Source organism: Malaclemys terrapin, chromosome 11, assembly GCF_027887155.1.
Source record: "Malaclemys terrapin pileata isolate rMalTer1 chromosome 11, rMalTer1.hap1, whole genome shotgun sequence".
NCBI lineage: Eukaryota > Metazoa > Chordata > Testudines > Emydidae > Malaclemys > Malaclemys terrapin.
Genome location: NC_071515.1, coordinates 5,740,392 through 5,761,739, shown reverse-complemented (window position 1 = coordinate 5,761,739; position 21,348 = coordinate 5,740,392). Strand labels below are relative to the sequence as shown.

The following is a 21,348-nucleotide window of genomic DNA, read 5'->3' as shown; positions in this document are numbered from 1 at the left end:
GGTTTGAGAAAATGAGGCTTGTGCCTAAACTACCTGTGCTGAGAGGTGGGAAGGTCAAGAACCCAGTAAGGAAGTCGTGTGCTGGCCTGTAATTAGAGGCCACCCCAGGATGGCTGGGAATTTGGCAAACCACTAGGGCTGCTTCTCCCTGGCCCATGCCAAACTGTTGGCTTCGCAACATGGGTGCGATCCCCGGGAGGCACCGTGACCTTTAGCAAGAGAGAGCGAGGTGAAAGTCAACACGTGTGTGTGTGTGTGTGTATGTGTGTGTTTCGGAACGGGGAAAATAGGCAATCAATTTTGATGATGTAATTTATAATTCATACAGGTTGTCTTCATACATATGGTGTTGCTTTTGTGTGTCAGGGTTTCAGGTACTTTATTACGGTGACAGTGTGATTTGCATTCACGTTCAGTTACCCTGCTCATATTTCTCTTGTTTACACCAGAAGGGCCGAATTATGAAGATTGATCTCGCTGCCGAGGTTTGCTACATCGCAGTAGAGGAATAGGTAAGCGTGGCTTGGTCCAGATCGTGCTGTCCGATCACTGTTCGCCGGGCATTTTAAAAATGCGGATATATAGTGTCACCAGTTCTTATTCTTAAATGCAATTCCATGTGTCCTCTCTCTTCATTCCAGTGACTGCTGGTTGGCCAAATTACTCAGTCTGCCTGGAGAACCACAAACTTTCTCTGGAAATATTCCTCACTATAATATTAGCTCAGCCACAGGGGAGGATTTTGGATATTTTCAGGTAGTTTATTTTTAAATCGAGATAAAGTAATGGTTACACTGAAATAAAATTCATTTTTTTTTATTTAAAGGAAATTGATTTCAAACACCTGATTTCGTAAGGGGACAATGATCACTTTGCAAACTGGTCGTTCTCGGGAAAAGGCAGAAGAATGTCAACCTTGGTTCAGTTTTACTCCTGTTTGGGCCCTTATGTGCCATTGCTTCGCGTGGGTTTCAGGTGCTGCTCTAACCTTTCTGTTTGGCCACCGGCTTCACGACACGATTATTTGCAAACGATCTCTTTCAAATCTCCACCCTATTGCGTTGTCCGGTGAAGGCCAATCGGGTTACTCCCTCCCCCCCTCCCCCCAGGTCTGAGAAGACAATCGGCGACCGATAATAGTACATTAATTGCGAAAGCATAATCTCCCCTCCCACACCACCTTTGCTGGGGTCTGGGATAATAAATTCATCCGGCGTTCCCAATGGAAAGCGAACAGTTCTACTTTTATCTCGATTCTTCAGCACAAAGGGACTTTTGTAAATTGCAGGATGGCTAAGCAATCTCCATCCTTCTGACAGAGATCACTGGCAGACCCCTGGGGCAGTTAAAAAGGTACAATGCTGAGTATTGCCAATCACAGCTGAAATAATTAAACCAATTAAGTCAATACAAACAGAAACAAGATGGAAGAGAGGTCTGACCCTTCGGAGGGGGGGAGGTGTCTCGGCTTCTTAGAACAGATGTGTTTGCCCCAGAGACATATGTGTAGTGGTAAATTGCATGCAATATAGGGAATAGCATGATGAGTTTACAATAATACAACATGTAATGATGATCATCAAAGCTATAAAAACACAAGTGGGAAACGCAGTCAATGGGGAACCTAAAGATCGCCACCAAGGAGAGATGGGAGGTCATGTTAATAATAATAAAAAATCCAGACCTGCGGGCTCAAGGACTAAAGAAATCGCTGTGGTGTGTATGTGGGTAGGGGAGTATTAAACCCAAATTGGATACAAGGATTCGAGTGGTAGCAGACCCACCACACAACCCTTCCTGATCACCGGGACAATGTTAGTGCCTTTCCCTTTGAAATGATGTCTCTAAGGGAACACCGGTTAGCCCTTTCTCCGGCTTTCCTGACATCCGTGCAATGAAAGTTGCTAAGTTTAAACACAGTCTGCTTGTCAGTTAAGCACAGCTCTAGCTTAGCAAAAACCAAAGCTAGTCTCTTCTCAGAGCTTTGTTTTAGCTTCGGTGTGGGTGTGTGGTAGTGGTGGAGAGTATTTTCTACCAAAATAACCCTCCCCCCATATTTTCCTAATGAGATGATTATAAATACCAGGAGTGTATTTAAAATGAATGAATCTGATCTAATAGAATAGCATTGTACCAAGAAATTAGAGGGATTGTTTGTATGAGCATTAGTGGTAAATTTACTTTTTTGGAAAATTATTTTATAATAAAGTGTCAAATAAGCGGGCCAGATGAGCTGCGAATGGATTGGAGAAAACTCCCAACTTTGGGCTGGTGAGCTTGGGCCCCGATTTCTGCTCTGTGACTGAGGCATTGTAATGATTTGATCTGCAGATGTAACTGGAATTTATTGTAACAACAAATATAGTGATGTCAAACCCCAACCTTGGATTAAAGCAGGCAGCCAAAGGGGAAGCGTATTAATTTCAAACAGCATCACAGGCCAGTGCCTATTAGGACGAGCGATTCTTCAGGCCCCCCCATCAGAATTAATCATTGGGAGTTAATTTGAAGCTCAGACAAGTTGCTGTTAATTTAGTGCAGGGAGGACGGGATGGAATAGAAAGCTGAGGTGCTGGCCAAGCCTCCTGGGTCTCATTAATCAGCGAGCTGAGACGGCCTGGCTTGATTACAATTTGCAAAAAAATTCATTAGAGCCTGGGCGATTGACAATTTTTCTCTCTGCCTGTGATCTGACTCATTAGGCAGCCAAATGAAAGCCATGATAGTGGTGATGATGACAGCTATCAACCCCCCTCACTTGTTTATCTTCTTTTCTTCTGTCCCTGTTTCCACTTCAGGGCACCTCAAGCCCTGGATCTCCCTTTCTCTCTCACATACTTTGCAGCTATTTTATTGGGGGGGGGGGGACTTGATTAGTAAGTAACTTTGCTAAGCGTTTGGCAGCTGCTTCCTTTTATTGTATTTACTGTCGCGTGTGTCTCTCCCCTCCCAGCCCCCTTGGCGGAAAAGGGGTGAAGAACAGCTGTTCTTTCCTAAAAATGAAACCCTCCCAGCTCTGGAGCGATAGAACTGACCCCAATCCAAAGCGCTGGCGTCATTCCCGCATTCCTCCCAGCTAAGGACGGCTGGAAAACTTCTTAAGTGACTTGAGCTTCTATTTTCAGGGTGTTCTAAGAAGGGACACACGGTAGCCCCACAACTGCCTGCGCTTCCCTTTGTAGAATAAAGATTGCCCTGTAGTGCTTCTGGCATCGCTTACAAAAATACATAGAGATCAGGTGTTAGATTGAAAATGTAGGGTTTGTCTTGGAGCTACACATTTTTCTATACCCCATACTTTCTTTTGACTTCTCCAGGGGGTGTAGTTAGCGCCTACATTTCTCTGCTTGACCTGGGTGTGTCAGTAAGTCTGTCTTTGACAACTCTATGGGGACCGCACGTGGGTTTTATATATAGAATCCCCCCACTCAAAATTCCATGCAGACACACACCAGCCCCTCGCCTAATGAGCACAGGTACATGATAGCAATGACTTTTCTTCTGCACTTGATTCCCCTAAAACAACCCACATCCATGTGATACACCACTCACAGTCATACTTTATTCCTTCAATGCCTCTGTGGCTATAAATTGTCTTCTATGAGGTGTGATTCATGTCACAGCCTCTGTATCAATAGATTTTTTTTAAAGGACCAGTCACTATCTGCTGGTGCCGAAATATTTGGCCTTGTCCTTTCAGTGGCCATGATTCAAATGCAGGCTAGCTATTCATGACCCTCTCCTCTCTTTCTCTTTTAACCCGTCTAGGCCGTTTATCAGTCATTATAAATAATATAGTCCGTCGTGCAAAAGGGGGGAAAAATCGATGTTGATCAGGCTACTTACTTGGAATATTTTGAGGGCAGTTTCGAAGGGAAACCACACACAAGATGCTAAGTCCTGACAAAGCTTCATTTCCAGGCCGTTCTAATGCAATTTAAACCCCAGGATTTAAAAAAAAAATGATGAAGTGCAACTGATATAAATTATGTCAATATTGGTATTGACCTTCTGGAACATTTGATTTACTCACTGAAGCTTAAACTACAAGTCTCAGCGCTATCTGCATAGCAAATTGCTCCTTGCAGCTCTCCGTAATTGCCCACTTTCACAGCCAGTTAGGAGTTGGCTGCTTTTTTGGTTTGTTTTTAATTTTATTTAGCAAATTCACGCTTTTAATTCCTGTCTTTCTAGTTGTAGATCGCCTCTGTCCCTGATACCCACAGTAGATGCGTTCTAGGTGAGTTATAGAGACAATGTTTTTGTTTAAATATCTGTGGGAGGAAAGGTAGTATTTTGCGTTCAATGATTGTTAATCATCGAAGTCTTTTTGTTAGCAAACAAGCTTTGGGTGAGGGGAGGAGGGAAGTATACGATCAAATATATGTTTAATAACCAGGCGGGGGGAAACAAGTTCTGGTCTCCTAATCCCACGATCATGTGGAAAAGAAAAAATCCCCATTGCGATGGGTTTATTTTGGCCGAGTTTTTAGCGGAATATTGTCATTTTTGTCATGTAGTTACAGAGTATTGCATTGTTCACATACCAATTAGTGTGGCATCATGACAACTTGGAGGGGAGCAGGGGGATTTGCTTTTAAATATCACTAAAGACCCTCCACAGTTCTGACAACTTTGCGGGGTTGCAGTTTTTCTTCCTCCTAATCGGACAGATCGGAGGCAGCGAATAGATACTGACTTGGCCCTGTTAATTTCCTAGAGCGTTAATCAGCTACAGCGCGGCAGGTTAGCTAACAATACACAGTCAGTCCCACTTGCTAGAGTAAACTGCCTGCATCTCTCTCATTGTTTGACACGCCACAGGACTGGAGCAGAAGTAAAATCAGAACAATTCATTTGCAGACGTTTCAGTACTGGCTGGTTTTAAAGCTCCAGGTAGTTTGGTGCATGGGTGTGTGTGTTGGATATTTACGGAGAGGGGGCAGATCTGTCTGGTCCTTTTCAGTTCAAGGTACCTAGAATCACAGGCATGGCTACCCTATTCCCTTCTGGTCAGCTCTCTCCTCGACTAGGCTCTGCAATGCCAGCCTGTTTCTATAACATCCTTTTCAGCAGCGTTTTGTTTACAATTTATTATAGAAGAAATTCGCTTCCATAAACTCAGACATCAGCTTGGGGACAAGCTCTGCCTTCCCCCAGAGTTCAACTCTAGGTATTTTGCTAAATGTTTCCTATTGACAATAAACCTTGAAGAAGTAGAGGACCCAGACCTAAAATGATACTGTCCTAGGAGGGAAAATGCCCCCACTCTCACACAAGAAATTCTGTACAGAAGTCAGTTGGGTTTTTTTTTTTTCTTTTTCGTTTTTGATTTTGTTTATTCACAAGACTGAGTTTCTTTTTAAATTTCATAACTTATCAGGAAAAAGCTACATTGAAATAAATTAAACACAATAGAGAGGATCGTGCTTTTCAAACATGGCTTAGTAGAAGATGCAACCAAATCGACAGCAAGCCAGGCAAAATAATAATAATAATGAAAATAATTCACCCAACTGTCTGCCACTCAGCCAACCCAAAAAAGGGAAAACAAACCTCTTAGTTTTGTTTCATTTTTACCTTTCAAAATGATAAAAAAAAACAAACCAAAAGATGAGTAATATGCATTGCAGTTTTTTGTTGTGGTTTTCTTCTGGAATGTAAATTCATGTTACTGGTTATTTGGTCCCATAGGAGTCAAAACACTGCAGCGGAGATCCAGCACTTTATATACAAAGTAGGACAGTATAATAAATATTTATTATGTCTCTTCAAGGGTTTGATATTCCCGCTCCAAAACAAAACAGTTTTAAGCCTCTTATTAATCGATTCTTGCTTTACTCGATATGTCGAAAGGTTCAGATTAAAGTTTGTTTGTTTGTTTTTAACCCGATTTCGAAACATGGATCAAAACTTTTGGATGGGGGGGAAGGGGTAGTGGAAATGTATCAGGGTCTGGCTTGTTCCAGCTGCTGGTGCTGACTTCTGATGGCAAATCTGCTGACATGGACTGGGATGGGTACCACGATCTTGGGGTTTCTGGAGGGTTCTCCTGTCTTCGAGTTGGCATTGCCGGCTTTCACCCTTTTCCACTTGGCTCTTCTGTTCTGGAACCAGATTTTGACCTGCACTTCACTGAGTTTGAGGGCATGAGCGATCTGGGATCTCTCTGTCAGAGACAGGTACTTTTTGCAATGAAATTCCTTTTCCAACTCTAGCAGCTGCTCGCTGGTAAAGGCTGTTCTCCTCCGCCTGTTTTTGCCAGTGGATGTGGTGGTGTTGGAGTTATTTGTGCTCTGGGTGTTTTCTTCTAGTGCGTTGCCAGAGTCGTCTTCTTTATGAGCGGCTTGGCTTGTGATATTGTCATCAGAGCTATAATCTAGATCGCTGTCCATCGAGAAACTTTCCTCTTTGCCTTTGGAGTCGTCTTCCGCTTTGGAATCATCTTTGGTCTGACCCCGGACAGCCCCTACTGAAAGCAAACCAAAGGCATTTCGTTACATTTTGCACGGTTAGCTCTGCAGATGTTTAGCTTCAACCAGCACATTTTCCAGCATAAATTTTAGTTCTACTGAATTAAATCCTCCTCGATTTAGGTCTCTGTATTTATATACGGGAGGAAGCTCTATTCGAGTTTGAAGAAAGCAAGCGGGCTTATAGGGAGGAAAGAGAACACCGATCTTGGCAGACACAAAGTAACATTTCGGGACACATAGCAGTTTCCTTCAGACTGAATTTCTCACTGCCCGGTTCAACACTTCTTCACCGGCCGATATTTTCTCATCATTATAGATTTGTTGGAACATCATTCCCCATAGCCTCGCACCAAACCGATTTATGAAATGTTACCTTCTGTCACAACTCAAGATTGAAGAGACAGTTCTCTGCATGTACCTACCGGTAGCCATGTATATTTCACTTGCCAATATTTTTGTAACAATGGGAGGAAAACGGAGGATGGGTCCTTTACCTCTCCAAAAAACGGAGAAAGGGAAACTTAATTTGTTTGGGAAGTACTTAAAACTTCTCTTTCGATAGCACTGTGAACAGTGGGAAGAAAGTGTTTACAGCGAGATTAGTTCTCTTTGGAAAACATCTTTTTCCATGGGAGGATTAAATATTTCATTGATGAGACTCTTTCCTGCGTGCGATTTTTTTTTAAACCCTCTTAAAATCAATTGTAAGATCAAACTGGCCTCCTTCAGCACAGGCAGCGCTGTTCTAAATAGCGATTAGACCGAAGGTAGGAATTACATGTGACATAGATTTTAAGTTTTCGGTTTGATAAGGTTGCGCTTTGCAGTGTTAGATCTCATCCACCCTTGTCGAGTGCATTCCTTTGGAAATAACGTGGGGAGCTCATCACCTCCCCCAGGATTTGAGTTGGGGGGCGGAGAGGGCTTTATTTCCTAGCCAAAAAATATCTGGAGATCACCTCTCCCAGTGGAATGGAATTGCTACGTGTGTGAAATTTACATGGTTATGGTATGGCTGGACACACACCAAACAAAATCTGTCTTTATCGCCTGACAATCACCCTTCCTCCCCCCCTGGCTCCGCTGAAAGGGGGCGAAGGAAAGGGAGGAAGAAACTTGGTCTAAGTGCGCGCACAGAACAAGGCGTGTAGCCACTCACCCAGGGAAGCCTGCACGGCTTCTGCGGCGGCGAATGACAGCAGGGAGCTCTCCTTGCTCAGGAAGGATTTCCCCTCTTCGCTCTCCTGCTGGAGCCCTTCGCCTTTGTCGAAGTTGCCCTGGAGAGCTTGGGGGGCAAACTTCCGGGCCGCCTCCTGGTGCTGCGGGGAAGCGGAGAAGGTGCTGGGCAGCGTGGCCATGAGCGTGGAGGTGAGCGCCATCCCTTGGGCCAGGCTGGAGCAGAAGCCGGTGGGCAGGCTGGGGATTTGGTGGTGGGGGTGAGAGGGCGGCAGGGCCGGCTGCAGCGAGGCTTGCGGGAGGGTCGGAGGGGGTGGGGGCGGCGGGGGCAAGACCACCGGCCGGTAGGGCATGAACATGGGGTAGCCGGTGTAGACGAAGTGGCCCGGGCTGGGCTGGGGCGGGCTGCCGATGAGGGAGTCTATGCTGAAGGCCGTGCTGCTTCCCAAGGGGCGCTGCATCATCATGAGGGAGGGCTGGAAAGCTGCACTCATATAGCTGCTGGGGAGCGGAGCCGGCGGAGCAGAAAGGCAGGAGCAGGCGGCCAGTCCCGCGGCGCGCAGGCAGAGCCAGGAGGCGCCTCGCAGCCCGCGCGGGCTGGGGGCGGCGGCGCTGGCTTGGGGGGGTGCAGGGCAGAGCAGGCGTCAGGCCAGGGGGAGCGCCGGGTCCGCTCCGGTGCTGCTGGGGGGCATCGGGGGCATCCCCTCGCCGGCGCCTGGGGCCCCGCTGGGCGGTGAGCGAGACGCTGCTGCCGCTGCCGCTGCCGCGCGGGCCGGGGGCCTGGGTCGGAGCGCGCGGGGCTCTCTCCGGGCGCCGCCAGCACCTTTAAATTGCGCTCGCCGCTTCTCATTCACATGTTGCCAGCTTCCGAACCTTGCCCCGCCTCACGTGGGCGCCCGCCTGGCTGCCCATTGGCCGGCGGCGGGGGGAGGGGGCGGGGCGGGAGCTGGCCTTGGCCCCGCCTCCCCTCCCCTCCCTTGCTGGGCTCCGGGCAGCAGCCGAAGGGGCGGGGTGGGGTCAGGGAGGTGGCGGGCGAGGGGACCGGCCGGGCTAACTTGTGAAAAGCCATTCACACTGCCCGGGGGCCACCCTGCGCCCGCCCCTTCCCGTGCAGCAGCCTCGGGGCGCTGCTCGGCGTGTGCAAAGAGAAATCTCCCTTTCCCCCTCCGCAGGCTGGAGCTGGGGGGTTGAGTCGGTGTGTGTTTCACAGGGGCTGGGATAACTCGCGGATGGTTGGCCCGGTGGGATTCCCTCCTCCCCCTTCTTCAGTTTGTTTCCTTTTTCGCGGTGAACAGAATTCAAAAAAAAAAAAAAGATCTTGGTCTTTTGAAACCTTAATACACATTTTCCGTGCACCTTCCCACCCACAATAATGGCCGTGGTAATTACGATAATAAAAGGCGAGTTTTGGGGGTTTTGAATGTGGTCGGTCCTCAAGGAGAAGTGGGGGGCTTGAAATGGTCGCCTGATTACATCGCTGGAGCCTGCTGGAGGTTTTACGATGTTTGTCCAAATAAAAGCCCACTTTTAAAAAGATGCACTAATTAAATCATGTTTTTAAAGGACAGCAGATCCGCTTAGTTAGTAGGAAAACGAAGATTTAATGATGAGCTGTAGCCCCTACAGGCATAAAACTGTCTTTCACTGGGCTGATTTTCTGTTATTAAAAGGTTATCAAAAGTTGATTTCTCTGTCTCTCTCTTAAAACTAAGATTAAAATATAAAAGATTCCACGGGAACCTAAGCGGGGAAAATACAAATCTAACCGGTGCACATGCCAAACAGATCTACTGAACAGATCCCCACTGATGTACCAATGTTTTGCTGTTCAGTTTTAACAGCTGCAATAGGACAGAAGTGTGTGTGTATGGGGGCTGAGGGGTGGGATATCATCCTTTTGAAACATTAACCAAGACAGTGATCTCTCTAGATGGGTGCTGTTACCCCAGTGATGGGAGTCTTTTCACATGTACATTTAATTGGAAGATAAAGGCAAATCGATATTTATGAATTTATCGATCCAACTCTTTGCAAATCTGTCTGTCTTTTTCTTTCTCAGACTCCTAACTCTATGGCACGGTAGGGAATATCTTCATCCAGGTATAACTCTTACAGCGATTCCATGATGGGGGGAAATCCACTTTGCATCACACCAGACTGTCTGTAATGCTGGAGACCTCACTGTACTTAATCCCGAAGGGGGAAAAAAACACACCCCAGCAAATTTTAAAGACATCTGGTAAGTGTACCGGGAGAGCCATCAGAATGCCTGTATACTTGGAGGGACTCCATTAGAGCCCAGTGTATATTTACATCAGTTCGTTATGGGTGCAGAGACAGAGGGGGCATGTAGCAGGAAACGAGTACATTTCACATGAAACACTACTCCAGAATCGACTGATGTCATCTGAGTCAAAATCCAAATAGAAACTCTGAAGCCCGGAGGACGTTAAATAATCCCACTCATTGAAATACCACAGCAATTCACTCATTTACTGGCGTGTCAAAATGGTTAGGACAGACCCTTAATCTTTCCGAAAGTTGTTCGGTTTATCTTTCTCTGCTACTTGTCACAGATGTGCCCATCAGTTGATTTTTAAATGGCCAGGCGAGCAAATATTTCCAATCAATCAAGAAACAAACATCTGAAATCGTACTTTCAAATATCATGGTGGGAACTTTCGATGTCTCGGGAAAATTGCCATCATTCTGTACTTAGATTTCACTCACCAGACGATTTAAAATCCCTCGAAGTACCTCCACATTTGGAATAATTTGATGGCATATTATTTGCATCTATATAAAAAGTGCTACTGGAGATATCGACTGCAGAGGCTTGTTGTATAGGGATTCCGGCATAGACCCATCAATGGGAGGTTTTATTTACTGGGGTGCTTTTCCTAAAACGCAAAAGTCATATTTTCTCATTTAATGTTTAACTGCTTAGAAAACAACTGTACGTGTCATAAAAGTCTCCTTGAGTTTTGTGGTGATTAACAAGATCGATCCCAGACACCTTAAACTATCTGCAATGCGTTTAAAGCTTGAGGGCTGCAGATAATAAAATCCTTTACAGTTTTTAGCCTGCTCCTTGTACAGATTAACCAGTATCTATCTGTCTATCTATCATTAGCAGAGGGCCGCAGTCTATTCTTCTCATGCACTGTATGCAAGCCAGTTTGCATATATTCCTTTGCAACTTCGATCAGCAGAGGAAGAGCAAAAATCATTTCTGGAAAGCCACCGCTACTTCACAAGCCAGGCACAAGTTTAGCTCCGTTGGTAAAGCAAGCACTCTGTCCGTAAGCAAAGTTTACAGCACACTAGGTAAGGAGAACACTCCTGACACCAATTTTAGACCGGGTAGAGGCCAGGATTAGTCAGCATCACCAGCACCAGCTAAGAAGTCTCTATAGCAACGCTAGGTTTTGTTTAGTTCAGCGTACCCATTTTTGCATGTAGGCGTGTAGTGCCTGGAGTTAACAGCATGTAAAGGGTTGGTTGATGGCTGAACACAAGCAGGGCGAGGGAACTGTAATGTGGATTCCTGTAATTTTCGGTGGAGGAAGCGCCCACCTGGTCGTTTGCTGAGGTTACTGGGATTGGAGAGGAAATAACTGAATGAAACACAACACACAGGCAGCATGTGAATGTCAGCTTTCAACACTCTTCCTTTTGCTTGCGGTGTCGCTCTGCACTTCTTGCTTGTCTACCAGAACAGCCCCATTTGCCCGGGGAAATGTGTTGGATTCTCCGGGAATTACTCTTATTTGGGGTTCTTTACAACGCCTGGATCATTCAATCATTATTGCAACCTTCCCCGGCAAGGCGTTGGGAAATAGCTCGGGATGGTTTTATTTAGGGGCAGGGCGATTGCGTTCATAGCCAGCTAACCTAGAAGAGTCCCTCAAGTGTCCAATATGGGCTCACAAAGGGGTTCTTGTGTAAAATTCCCCATCAGACACACCAATTTGCAAGTGGCAAAGCATTAAAGCCTCATCTTTTTAAACGATTTTATTCATGCTTCTTTTTTTTTTAATCTGAAAGCCCAAAATAGACTCCATGCGGTTCTAAGTGAAGTCAGCCTCTGGCTTGGCTTTGAAACAGCTCCTGCAATTATGTAAAAGAGCCATTCACTAACACGGTGGAATTAAAAGCGATCTAGCCTGCTCCCTTTTCACGGGCAAGCCTCTCATGTTTGGCGTTTCAAAGCCCTTCCAACACGATGTCTTGCTCGAGGACAAAAGGCAGAACAAAAAAAAAAGTCCCCCAACTTGTAAATTGAACGTCAAGGGAACTTTAAACAATTTAAAGCCCATAAATAATGATAAAGAGACCTGGCAAAAAGGCAAACCCATTCAATTAATAGAGTTTCCCAAGCAAAGATCAAGTGCTTTACAAAATACAATAAAAATAAAGTTTGACTTCTATTCTTCTGCCGCGGTGGAATTTAGAAATGTAGGCAGCAAAGCCCCCCCCCCCCCTTCTCCCCACCCCAGTCTGCTTCAAACATCACTGGGGGATGGGAAATAAACGTATTTACTGGTAAACTTCTAACCAGGAAGTGTAGTGCCTGTAGTCTTGTTTTGGTTGCAAAGTTGGCTTGCGGGAATTTGAAACTTTGCATCTAGCCGGATGACTTTTTCCTTTCTTTTTCTTTGAAAGGCATTGCCTTACACGCTCCGGGTTATAACTCGGTTACTTTACACTTGCTGTTGTGTTGAATGATCCTTTGCCATTCTATGGCCGTGTTTTCAGCGCCTCTCATTAGCATTTCTATACGTAACAAAAGAAGTCAATAACGCTAGGCTCTGTGAAAGTCACAATGTGTTTAAAAGCTGTTGTTGTCCCGTGCCGTGTTCCTTGGCTGTTGTACGCATCCTGCCAAGTAAGCCACTATTTCTGCCTCGGTATTTCACTGATGGCTGGGGTGGGGTTGGCAACTATTGATTACGGAGTGACCACCGGGGTGATGAATAACCTTGTCTGTTTCCCACCACCCCATTTACCTTTTTTCCCCTTATCATTTTCTCCCTGCCTCTTACTGTTCTCTTCCAAGCTGTTGATTTACCACATACACACAGCACTAACTTCACGATCAGAGAGGCAAGAGGACCAATGCAGTTCTCCCGAGCAGTAAATCACTAAAGTACCAGTCCCCTATTTCAATCGGCTAGATACAGCTTGTGGCGAGCTGCAAAGTTGGTGGATGCACATGACTCGCAGGAAACTCTCTTGCAAACCAGAGGGCCTATGCCAGGTTTGGTCAGCTGGGAAGTGTCAGACCCGAGACCAAGAAAGGACCGAAAAGAAGGGTAGAGTGAACAGCTGGTAAATGAAAGGGCGAGCTGGTCTAGAGGAGATCAGGAGAACCCTGATTCCGAAGGAGGATGACCAGATATTCAGGGGGCTAATGCTACACTTTGGAGGTTACGAAAAGAAATTAAAATCCAAGGAGAATTGAATTCGCAGAACCTCTCCCACACGAGAGCGGGGCTGCCCTCGGGACGGTCACATCTGGGCTGCTGAAGCAGGCAGAAGAACTGGTGTTTGGCGACAGTCTCTGGCAGGTAGGAAGTCTTGGAAAGCTCCCCCTGCGGGTTTCCAGTGGCCAGGTGAGTCCTTATCTCCTCGCCCTATAGATTTGTTTTTCTGCCTCCAACCTGTTAAACAAAGCTACTGATCTCCTGTGAACTTCAAACGCGCGGCTATCTCCCTCTTTAGCCCAGTAGCCTCGCTTTTTTATCTGCTTCCACCCAGTATTGTTGGAGAGATCACAGATATGCTAATCCCTGGTACCTGCAAACAGAGGGCGGGGACAGGAGAAGGGTGAAAGGGGTGACCGAAGCACTGCATTGTGTGCTTGTGTTTGTGGATTTGTGACTCCCAGTGGCTGCCTTTAAGGGCTGTTTAGCAACCCCCCCCCAACTCTGATTAATATTCCCCGCCAGCTAATTGATCTCCTAAGACCAAACGCTTATGAAGCTTAATAAACAAATCTCAGCCTTTGCAATCGAAATGGCCCAGTTGAGTCAAAGTGCCTTGAAATTACTCCCCAGGAAAGAAAAATGAAACAATCCAACCTTGTTGAGCGGCTTGTCCAAAGGAAGAAGGAAACAAAAATTGGCCCCTGTGCCCAGGCAGGTCTTAATTACATGACAGTCATTTATAAATAATTGGATCAAATATTTTCTGGGGAAATGCAAGAAAAAGCAAGACAGATGTTTGGCATTTGGCTAAAAAGGAGGAGAGGGAAGAAGTGAGCAAAATGACAGTAAATCAAGGTTGAATGATGGGTGCCAAGGAGCAGGGTCAGGAAGGAGGAATAACTGGCATGCATGCAGTGCTTATTGAGATTTTCCAAATGAAATGCAGAGTAAATGAGCTCTGGTATTGCTGCCGACCCCTCAGAGGTAGAGCCCATGCCAAGGCATCGCTGTCAAAGCAGGCCAAAGCTCGGCTGGAGAACCCCCTCGGGAACAGCAACATGTCAGGAAAGGGATTAAAGATTTCCAGGGGGAGCTGTGTTTTCATTCCTTCCCCAGCCCCCTATTATTGGTGTATTTGGAATGCAGCCGCATCTAGAGGCTTCGGGAGAGCTCAGGGCCCCACCATTGCGGTAGGCGCTGTGCAAACACATATACTGAGTGGCTCTCTAAACTGACTGGCCTAGTCCCAGAGACTTTACCATCTAAATAGACAAGATAGAGAGAAGGAGAAGGGAAGCAAAACAGAAGCAAACAACTAGAGTCACAAAGGTATTTAGGCTCCTAACTTCCATTGATTTCTTTGTGGAGCTGGGCCAAGGTGGACAGAGTTTCATTATATAGTGGGATTTCTTTTCAGTGTGAAGGTGTATTGTCTTAGGTACGTCGATATATCCCTTTACAATCACATATTGTAGGGTAGGGGTCTCATCTCCCCTCTCTCTCTCCACCCCTGCACCCATTGATTTCAATAGGAGCTTTGAATGCACAAGGGAAGCAAACATGGTGGAGTCCTAAGGATCTGGGCCATATGCTCCCATGGCTTGCAAAGCTTGCTAGACCCCTGCCTCCATGTTCTATGCACAGCCCAGATAAGCTTTTCCTTGGGAAGCTGCCATGTAAATTACAACATACCAGGCAAAACGACACTGCAACCCCTGAAAAAGGGGGCATGGCTTGAAAAGATGTGGGAGGAGTTAGGGACAGGTACTGTTGCTGCTATCCTGGAAAAACAATTAAAAGGCCAAATACTGCTCATTACAAGGGTGGGACTCAGAATAATTCTGTCTCAATCCAGTTAAATCGGTGGAGTTAATCATGAGCTCAACCCCTGTAAATGAGAGAATTTGGTCTTCAGCTACTCCACCAAGTGGACAGTAAGTCAATGCTGTGCTATGTAGGGCCGTGTCTTGCCCGGCCCCGCAATTGGGACAGGCTGTCCCTTGCTTATCCCACAATGACCTTGCAATACATGCCCAGAGGACCACAAGATCATTGCAGTTTCCTCATAAAAAGGTTTTGTTCAGGGCCTCCCTCACAGCTGGTGCACAAGGGGGCTGCAGCATGTGGGTTCATGGGACAGAACAGCACAGTTGGGTGACCCGCTCAGTGAGCTGTCCTTTGCACTCATAGCCTGCAAAGTTGTAGATTGGCTTGAAGCTCCACTTGTTGATTTATGTCCACCTTGATCATTTCTGTTAGCCTCCAACTTCAGGGAACCCAGGGTCACGTCTCAGGTTGGCCGGTGGCGAGTTACTATGAAGTACGGTAGCTCCTAGAGGTCCCATTGTGCTGTGCAAACACACAGTAAGAAGCAGTCCCTCCCGCAGACAGTTCAAAATCTAATCTAATTTTACAATTTAGACTAATATAATCTAATTTTACAATCTAAGCAAGACGGTCAAAAGGTGGAAAGAAAGGAAAGATTCCCACCCCATTTTACAGGCAGGGAAGTGAGGTGCAGAGAGATTAAGGGTTTGTCTGCATGGTGGAAATGGAAAGGCATAGCTAGAATAGAATAATTATCCTGCTACAGCTATGCTGATATAACCCCACATTTGGACACTCTATTCTAAAGTGACTTTTAGACTCTTCCGGTAGAATTACACCACTTTCAAAGTGGAGCAGCAGCTAAAGGCCTCTAAAAATCTGCACCAAAGAGCCTCAGACTTACTCATCTGAGACTTTCAGAGGCTTGGAAAAGTTTTCTTTTACTGCTCATTTCCATACGCCCTGCCCCCATATTACCGCTGCTGCCATATGTGTAATAGTTCAGGGCTCTGCAGCTCCCCCAAGGCAGGGTCTGTAACTTTTTGATCTCTTCAGTGAGTGTTTTCTAGCGTGCCCACTGCTGGTTCCCTCAGATGTTTTCTTTTTTTCTTGTGACTGCAGGATCTCTCCCGGTTCATTCTGTGCGATCGTTCGGTGACCTCAGCCCTCTCTATACGTCTTGACAACAAAGAGGGGTATATGGCCCATTTTAATTAACAGAGGCATCCTAATCTCACAAACCTTTGGCTGCCCTCTCTTCTGGCTTCCACCTTGTGTCGCCCCGCTGAAGTCATCGGGGCTGCAGAATGTGGGGTGCTCAGCAGGCTGAGAAATCAGGCTGCTAATTGAGGTGCCACAATATGGAGTTAGGAGGTTAGATTAAGGCCCTACTTTCGAAAAGCTCGTCCATAACTTTAACGTCAGCACAGCTACATTCAGAAGTATCAGTGTAGCCTGAGTTCAGAGGAATCAGTTCTGCACTCCACTCTGGCCTCTGTATGCTGCTGTGCAGTTTGCAGAGGTAGAGGGAAACAATTCCCCAGACTGGTGCAAGTGGCCCTGTGCTGCTTTACAAGCCCAGCGTAGGGATGTGTTGGGGGTGGAAGGATGTGTCCATAGACACTGTGAAGGAGTCTGGGCTCTGGTGCAGCCTGTAGACAACCCCGAGGAGGGGGCTGGAAGATAGAGCAGCTCTTAGGGGCCAGTTTGGCTCCTGCAGAAGCCCAGAATCAGCGCAAAAGTAGTGTAAAAGTCACCTTTGTCGTCTCTTCTCCCTAGGCTACTCTGTCTGCGTTTCCCATCTCAGGAGGTGCAGCTAACCCAGAGTGTCATTCCTCACAGAATCATAGAATCTCAGGGTTGGAAGGGACCTCAGGAGGTCATCTAGTCCAACCCCCTGCTCAAAGCAGGACCAATCCCCAACTAAATCATCCCAGCCAGGGCTTTGTCAAGCCGGGCCTTAAAAACCTCTAAGGAAGGAGATTCCACCACTTCCCTAGGTAACTTTCTCTGACTCTGCATTTTAAGCACTCCTGTGACACAGCTAATGTGAGAATCATAGAATATCAGGGTTGGAAGGGACCTCAGGAGGTCATCTAGTCCAACCCCCTGCTCAAAGCAGGACCAATTCCCAACTAAATCAATTGCCTTATGGTAGGCTACCCAATGCGGAAATCCAAAAGCCCAGTAGACAGCATTACGCTGCGAAGAGCAGAAAAGTAAATATTTACGAACATATAATCGATTAGAAAAACTTCCAGGAAAGGCCCTTGGATTGTTGGCATGCCAGGTAATCCGTCAGCACATGGCGCTGTGCACCAACACTCCAGCTCTTGCATTGTCTGACCCCTTCAGAATCTGCCCACAAACAAGTGCCCTTGTCAGACAGGCGTCTTAGTTCAGATGAGGCCAGGCTTTTGCGCACCACATAACTGGCTGATTTTTCTCTAGCGAACCGCTGCGATTGCTGATTGGGGAGGAAGTGAGCCAAGTGTGATTGCGCCCAGGACATGGAATGCAGGAGGGCCAAACGGCGCAGATGATGCCAGGGTGCAAGGGAGCATGGGAAGGCCCCTAAACTTGTGGAATGGGGGGAGTCATCTTTATTCCTGAGCATGTGGCAGGGCTCTGTGGGTTTAGGTGGTGGGGTTGAGGCAAGATGGGGGGAGGGGAGGAGGGAAGCAGAGGTGGGTAGCAACTGCAGTGCTTTGGGTGCCAGTAGGGAACCAGCCTTACTTTCCATCTATGTCTTCTACACCCTCCACCCCAGGAAGAGGCTCGTGCTGAGGGTCAGATTGTGGGAAGGAGAAGGGTGGCATTCTCCGAAGTGCTGCCTACACAGCTATCCATGGCTGGGCTCTGGGCTAGGCTCCCCCTGGCTGGGTTGGCTTTTGACCCTGCCTGTGTTCTGACTTTGGAATTGCTGGGGCTGCCTGGGCTCCCTTCAGGCTCCAAGGCAGGATCAGCCCCAGCTGTGGTGCTGAGGACTCTCTCAGTGGTGTGGTCTGCAGGCTCCTTCTGCAGAAGGGGCCAAGCCTGGCTGTGGTTTCATGCTGTAGCTCCATGGCCTCCCTAAGGGCCAGTGGAGCTGAGGCCAGCCAGGGGAACAATGTGGCAGAGAGTTACAAGAAAGTATCAACTCTCTGTACATGAAATGAGCCTTCCAGCTTCTCATGGGCTGAAGGTGAGTATGGCAGGGGAGTTCCTCAGAGAGCCGTGCTGACCCAGCCCCGAGGAGTGCTGTAGCCCATTCCCAGGTATCACAGGTTCTGCAGTGTTTGGTCTTGAGTCCTTTGCAGAGCTGGTGGATCCACGCGCTCTACAGGCCCTGCTGCTCTCTCCTCTACGAGGCAATAAGTCCCTCCTCCCTGAGGGGAGCAGGAGGCACCAAGTCTCATGCCTGGAGCCTTGGGCCTTTTCCATAGGTTTTCCCCCCTGGGATGGTCACATGTAGCCCTGAGTTAATGTTCTGCGTAAATGGAACTTCACAGAAAGGCAGAGAGAACGGCTGCTTTCCCCAGCATTATCCCCTCCCTCAGCCGCGTGGGCATTTCTGCTGCACCAAGTCAGCCAGCATTAATGTGTATGGCTGTCCCCATCACACAGCAATTGACAGCCCGGCTCCTCTGCAAGGTTGGAGTGAAGGGATGTGGAGGCTCTGTTCCTTCATGTGGATAGTTCTGGTGTCTGGTGGATCCCCTAGTTCATGGGTATCCCATCCACTGCCTCTCCCCTGTGTGGACCAGGAGCTGAGGTAAATGCTACTCCCCTGGTTCATGGGTATCCCATCCACTGCCTCTCCACTGTGTGGACCGGGAGCTGGGGTAAATGCTACTCCCCTGGGCGAATGAAACTCTGCAAGTCCTTACTCCAGTATTTTCTCAGGGCTCACTAATAGTATTCCCATGCACTTCAGAAGTCTCCCATTAGCATAACTGGGCTTTGGATCAGGCCATAGTATGGGAATAAGCCACCCAGGGGATGATTTAGCCCTCAGTTATGGATGGTAGTTGTATCTGAATAAGAGACTTCTCCATTACAAGCTGGCTTCTCTTTTTGCCTGCCCTTGCAGCTGCAGTGAAGTGACAAAAGACCTATAACATCAAAGAGTCTTGCCAAGAAAGTGATCGCAATGCCACAAGCACAGCGTTGGGCTGTCACAGGAGGGTCAAAGTAGCCAGGCAAATTCCTCTGAGTCGCGCTTAAAAAAATGGCAAAAGGTAAAATTTTCAAAAGCACATGAATGACTTAGGAGCCGAAGTCCCATTGCGTTTCAGGCTCCTAAGACACTAAGGCACCTTTGAAAAGTTTGCTCAAGTCATCCCCCATAAAAGCAAATGTAAGGTAAACAGAAAAATCCTATGTTTCAGTAGGACACAATTTAGTGGCGGAGATTTAATTTGAGAGGAACCTTAAAAGGCAAGAAAAAAATTACATGAAAGAGAGCACGTCACAGTAAGTAACCAAGACAGCTGGACTAACCGTGAGCTCATATGGGAATGCCTGAGCACCATACAAGAGGGAGCACATCAGTATCAGATAACAGTACACTCCCATGGTGAATACCAACTCCCTTTCCGGGGAGCGGCTCTTGCCCGCCTTGAAAATCCTGGGATCCTGTTTCATGTGGGATTTCCATTGCTGCCCCCTTTCCCAGTTCTCAGCTGGGGAGCAGGATCAGGATTTACTGGGCGTGTGGCACTTTTCCTGTCCATTCCTGGGAGTAAGCAAACCTTCACCTGACCACCCGTGTTAGCGTTACACAACAAATCGAGGGGGGTTGTCCTTGCATGTGGGGTGTCTTGCACCAGTCATCAATCCTGCATTACAGTGTATGCACGAAGTGGGGTAGCACAGGATTTTGTCTCCGTGATCGTCATTGGTTCATTAAGATTTTAGCCATTTTTTCCCCAAGAGGGGGCGAGGGGAAGTTTGGGAAATGGTGCTGGAGGAAAATGGCTAGAAAGGCAACTTGCAATACACAAGGACTAAAAGCGAGGGAAAGTGGCACGGCCCCTTTAAATGTAGACAAAACTCAGTGCTACAGGGCGGAATACACTGCCACGCCTGGAATTGCACTGCACTTGGCTCTCTAACTTTGTGCCCCATGTTTACATGGGTGTAAAAGAGGAGTAACCCCATTCCAACCAAGGGAGTCACATTGATGTGATAGGAGATTTGAGCCCTTTATCTTTCCTTATCCAACTGCCAGGGCTGGCTCCAGGCACCAGCCCAGCAAGCAGGTGCTTGGGGCAGCCAAGGGGAAGGGGCGGCACGTCGGGCTGTTCGGAGGCAATTCAGCGGCGGGTCCCTCTCGAAGGGAAGCACCTGCCACCGAATTCCTGCTGAAGAAGAAAGCGGTGTGGTGGAACTGCCGCCGGAGTGCCGCTGATCGCAATTGCGATCCGGCTTTTTTTTTTTTTTTTTCCCGGCTGCTTGGGGCAGCAAAAACCCTGGAGCCGGTCCTGCCAACTGTACAGAAACCTTACAGCCCCTGACTTCAGAACTCCCCTGGAAGGACCGTGCGGGCAGCTACTCCATGTCCAAGGGGATGAAGTGCCGTACATAACCAGCGTGCAGAACTCCAATGTGCCTCCTTTCCAACCCAATGCTGCTTCTACTGTACAGGCGGGCCGAGTAGACAAGGGGTGGGAAGAACCTCTGCAGGCTCCACTGGGCAGTCTCGTTGCAGGATTAGATGAGCCAGAGGTTAGAAGGCCTGAGTCTTGACTACACTACAGCTGCCCCCTTTGCACGTGCTTTGCATTACAGGTTCTAATTTTCTTCATGTAGACAAGGCCTTGGGGTATGCAAGTGGGTTGTTAGAGGGGCCATAAAAGGCCTAGCTCATGCAGGAACATGCTCACAATATTAAACAATTTAAGGGCCAACTCCTCCAAATGTGGAGACTCGCCTTGTTGGCATCTGAAGAGCAGCGCTATGCCATGGAATGATCTGTGCTGAACATGCATGTGGTCTGTAGTCGGCAAGTCGTTGTTCCTAACTATTTGTGTGATCCAAAGCCCACTGAGGCCAATGGAAAGACTTGTGTTAGATTTAATGAGCTTTGAATCAGGGTTAGCAGCCCTGCTGACTTAAACTGCAGGATTGAACCCTAGGGGACCATCTGGAAAGCTTTGTTTTATGTTTTGTGGTTTAAACAAACAAAAACAAATCTTACACCGTTGTGCAGGGCTGTACATTTTAGGATTATGTAACAGCAGCTTTTTATTTTTAAATCCGGTAGGTTTAATTCCTGGCATTAGGTAGAATTTAAAAAAAAAAAAGTCAAATACTGCAAAAATAAATTAACAAATTATAAAGCAAAACTAACTTACAAAGGCCCTAACAAGGCAATCATTTAAAACAAGCTCTGCCTTCATCTGGGAGATGTGCTGAAATTGTAATTACACAGTACATGCATTTTAAAGCTCCTCACA

The 21,348-nt window shown here is 47.2% G+C and overlaps 1 protein-coding gene across 2 annotated transcripts; it reads right to left on the bottom strand.

The window, feature by feature from the left end:
- Positions 1-5,434: 5,434 nt before the first annotated feature.
- GBX2 (gastrulation brain homeobox 2) lies at positions 5,435-8,146 on the bottom strand. 2 transcript variants are annotated; one of them, XM_054044434.1, is made up of 2 exons: positions 7,636-8,146; positions 5,435-6,472 (listed from the first exon to the last, which is right to left on the bottom strand). In XM_054044434.1, exons 1-2 carry the CDS (start codon positions 8,144-8,146, stop codon positions 5,949-5,951), a joined length of 1,035 nt encoding a protein of 344 aa, XP_053900409.1. In that variant the 3' UTR covers positions 5,435-5,948. The 2 variants fall into 2 exon arrangements, with proteins under 2 accessions (XP_053900409.1, XP_053900410.1); XM_054044435.1 differs by having other exon boundaries at positions 5,435-6,469.
- Between the last annotated feature and the right edge of the window lie 13,202 nt (positions 8,147-21,348).

Coding starts and splice junctions, on each gene's coding strand:
- GBX2 (XM_054044434.1), bottom strand. CDS start 8,146: ATGAGTGCAGCTTTCCAGCCCTCCCTCATGATGATGCAGCGCCCCTTG. Junction 6,473..7,635: donor AGCCGTGCAGGCTTCCCTGG/GTGAGTGGCTAC, acceptor GTTTGCTTTCAG/TAGGGGCTGTCCGGGGTCAG.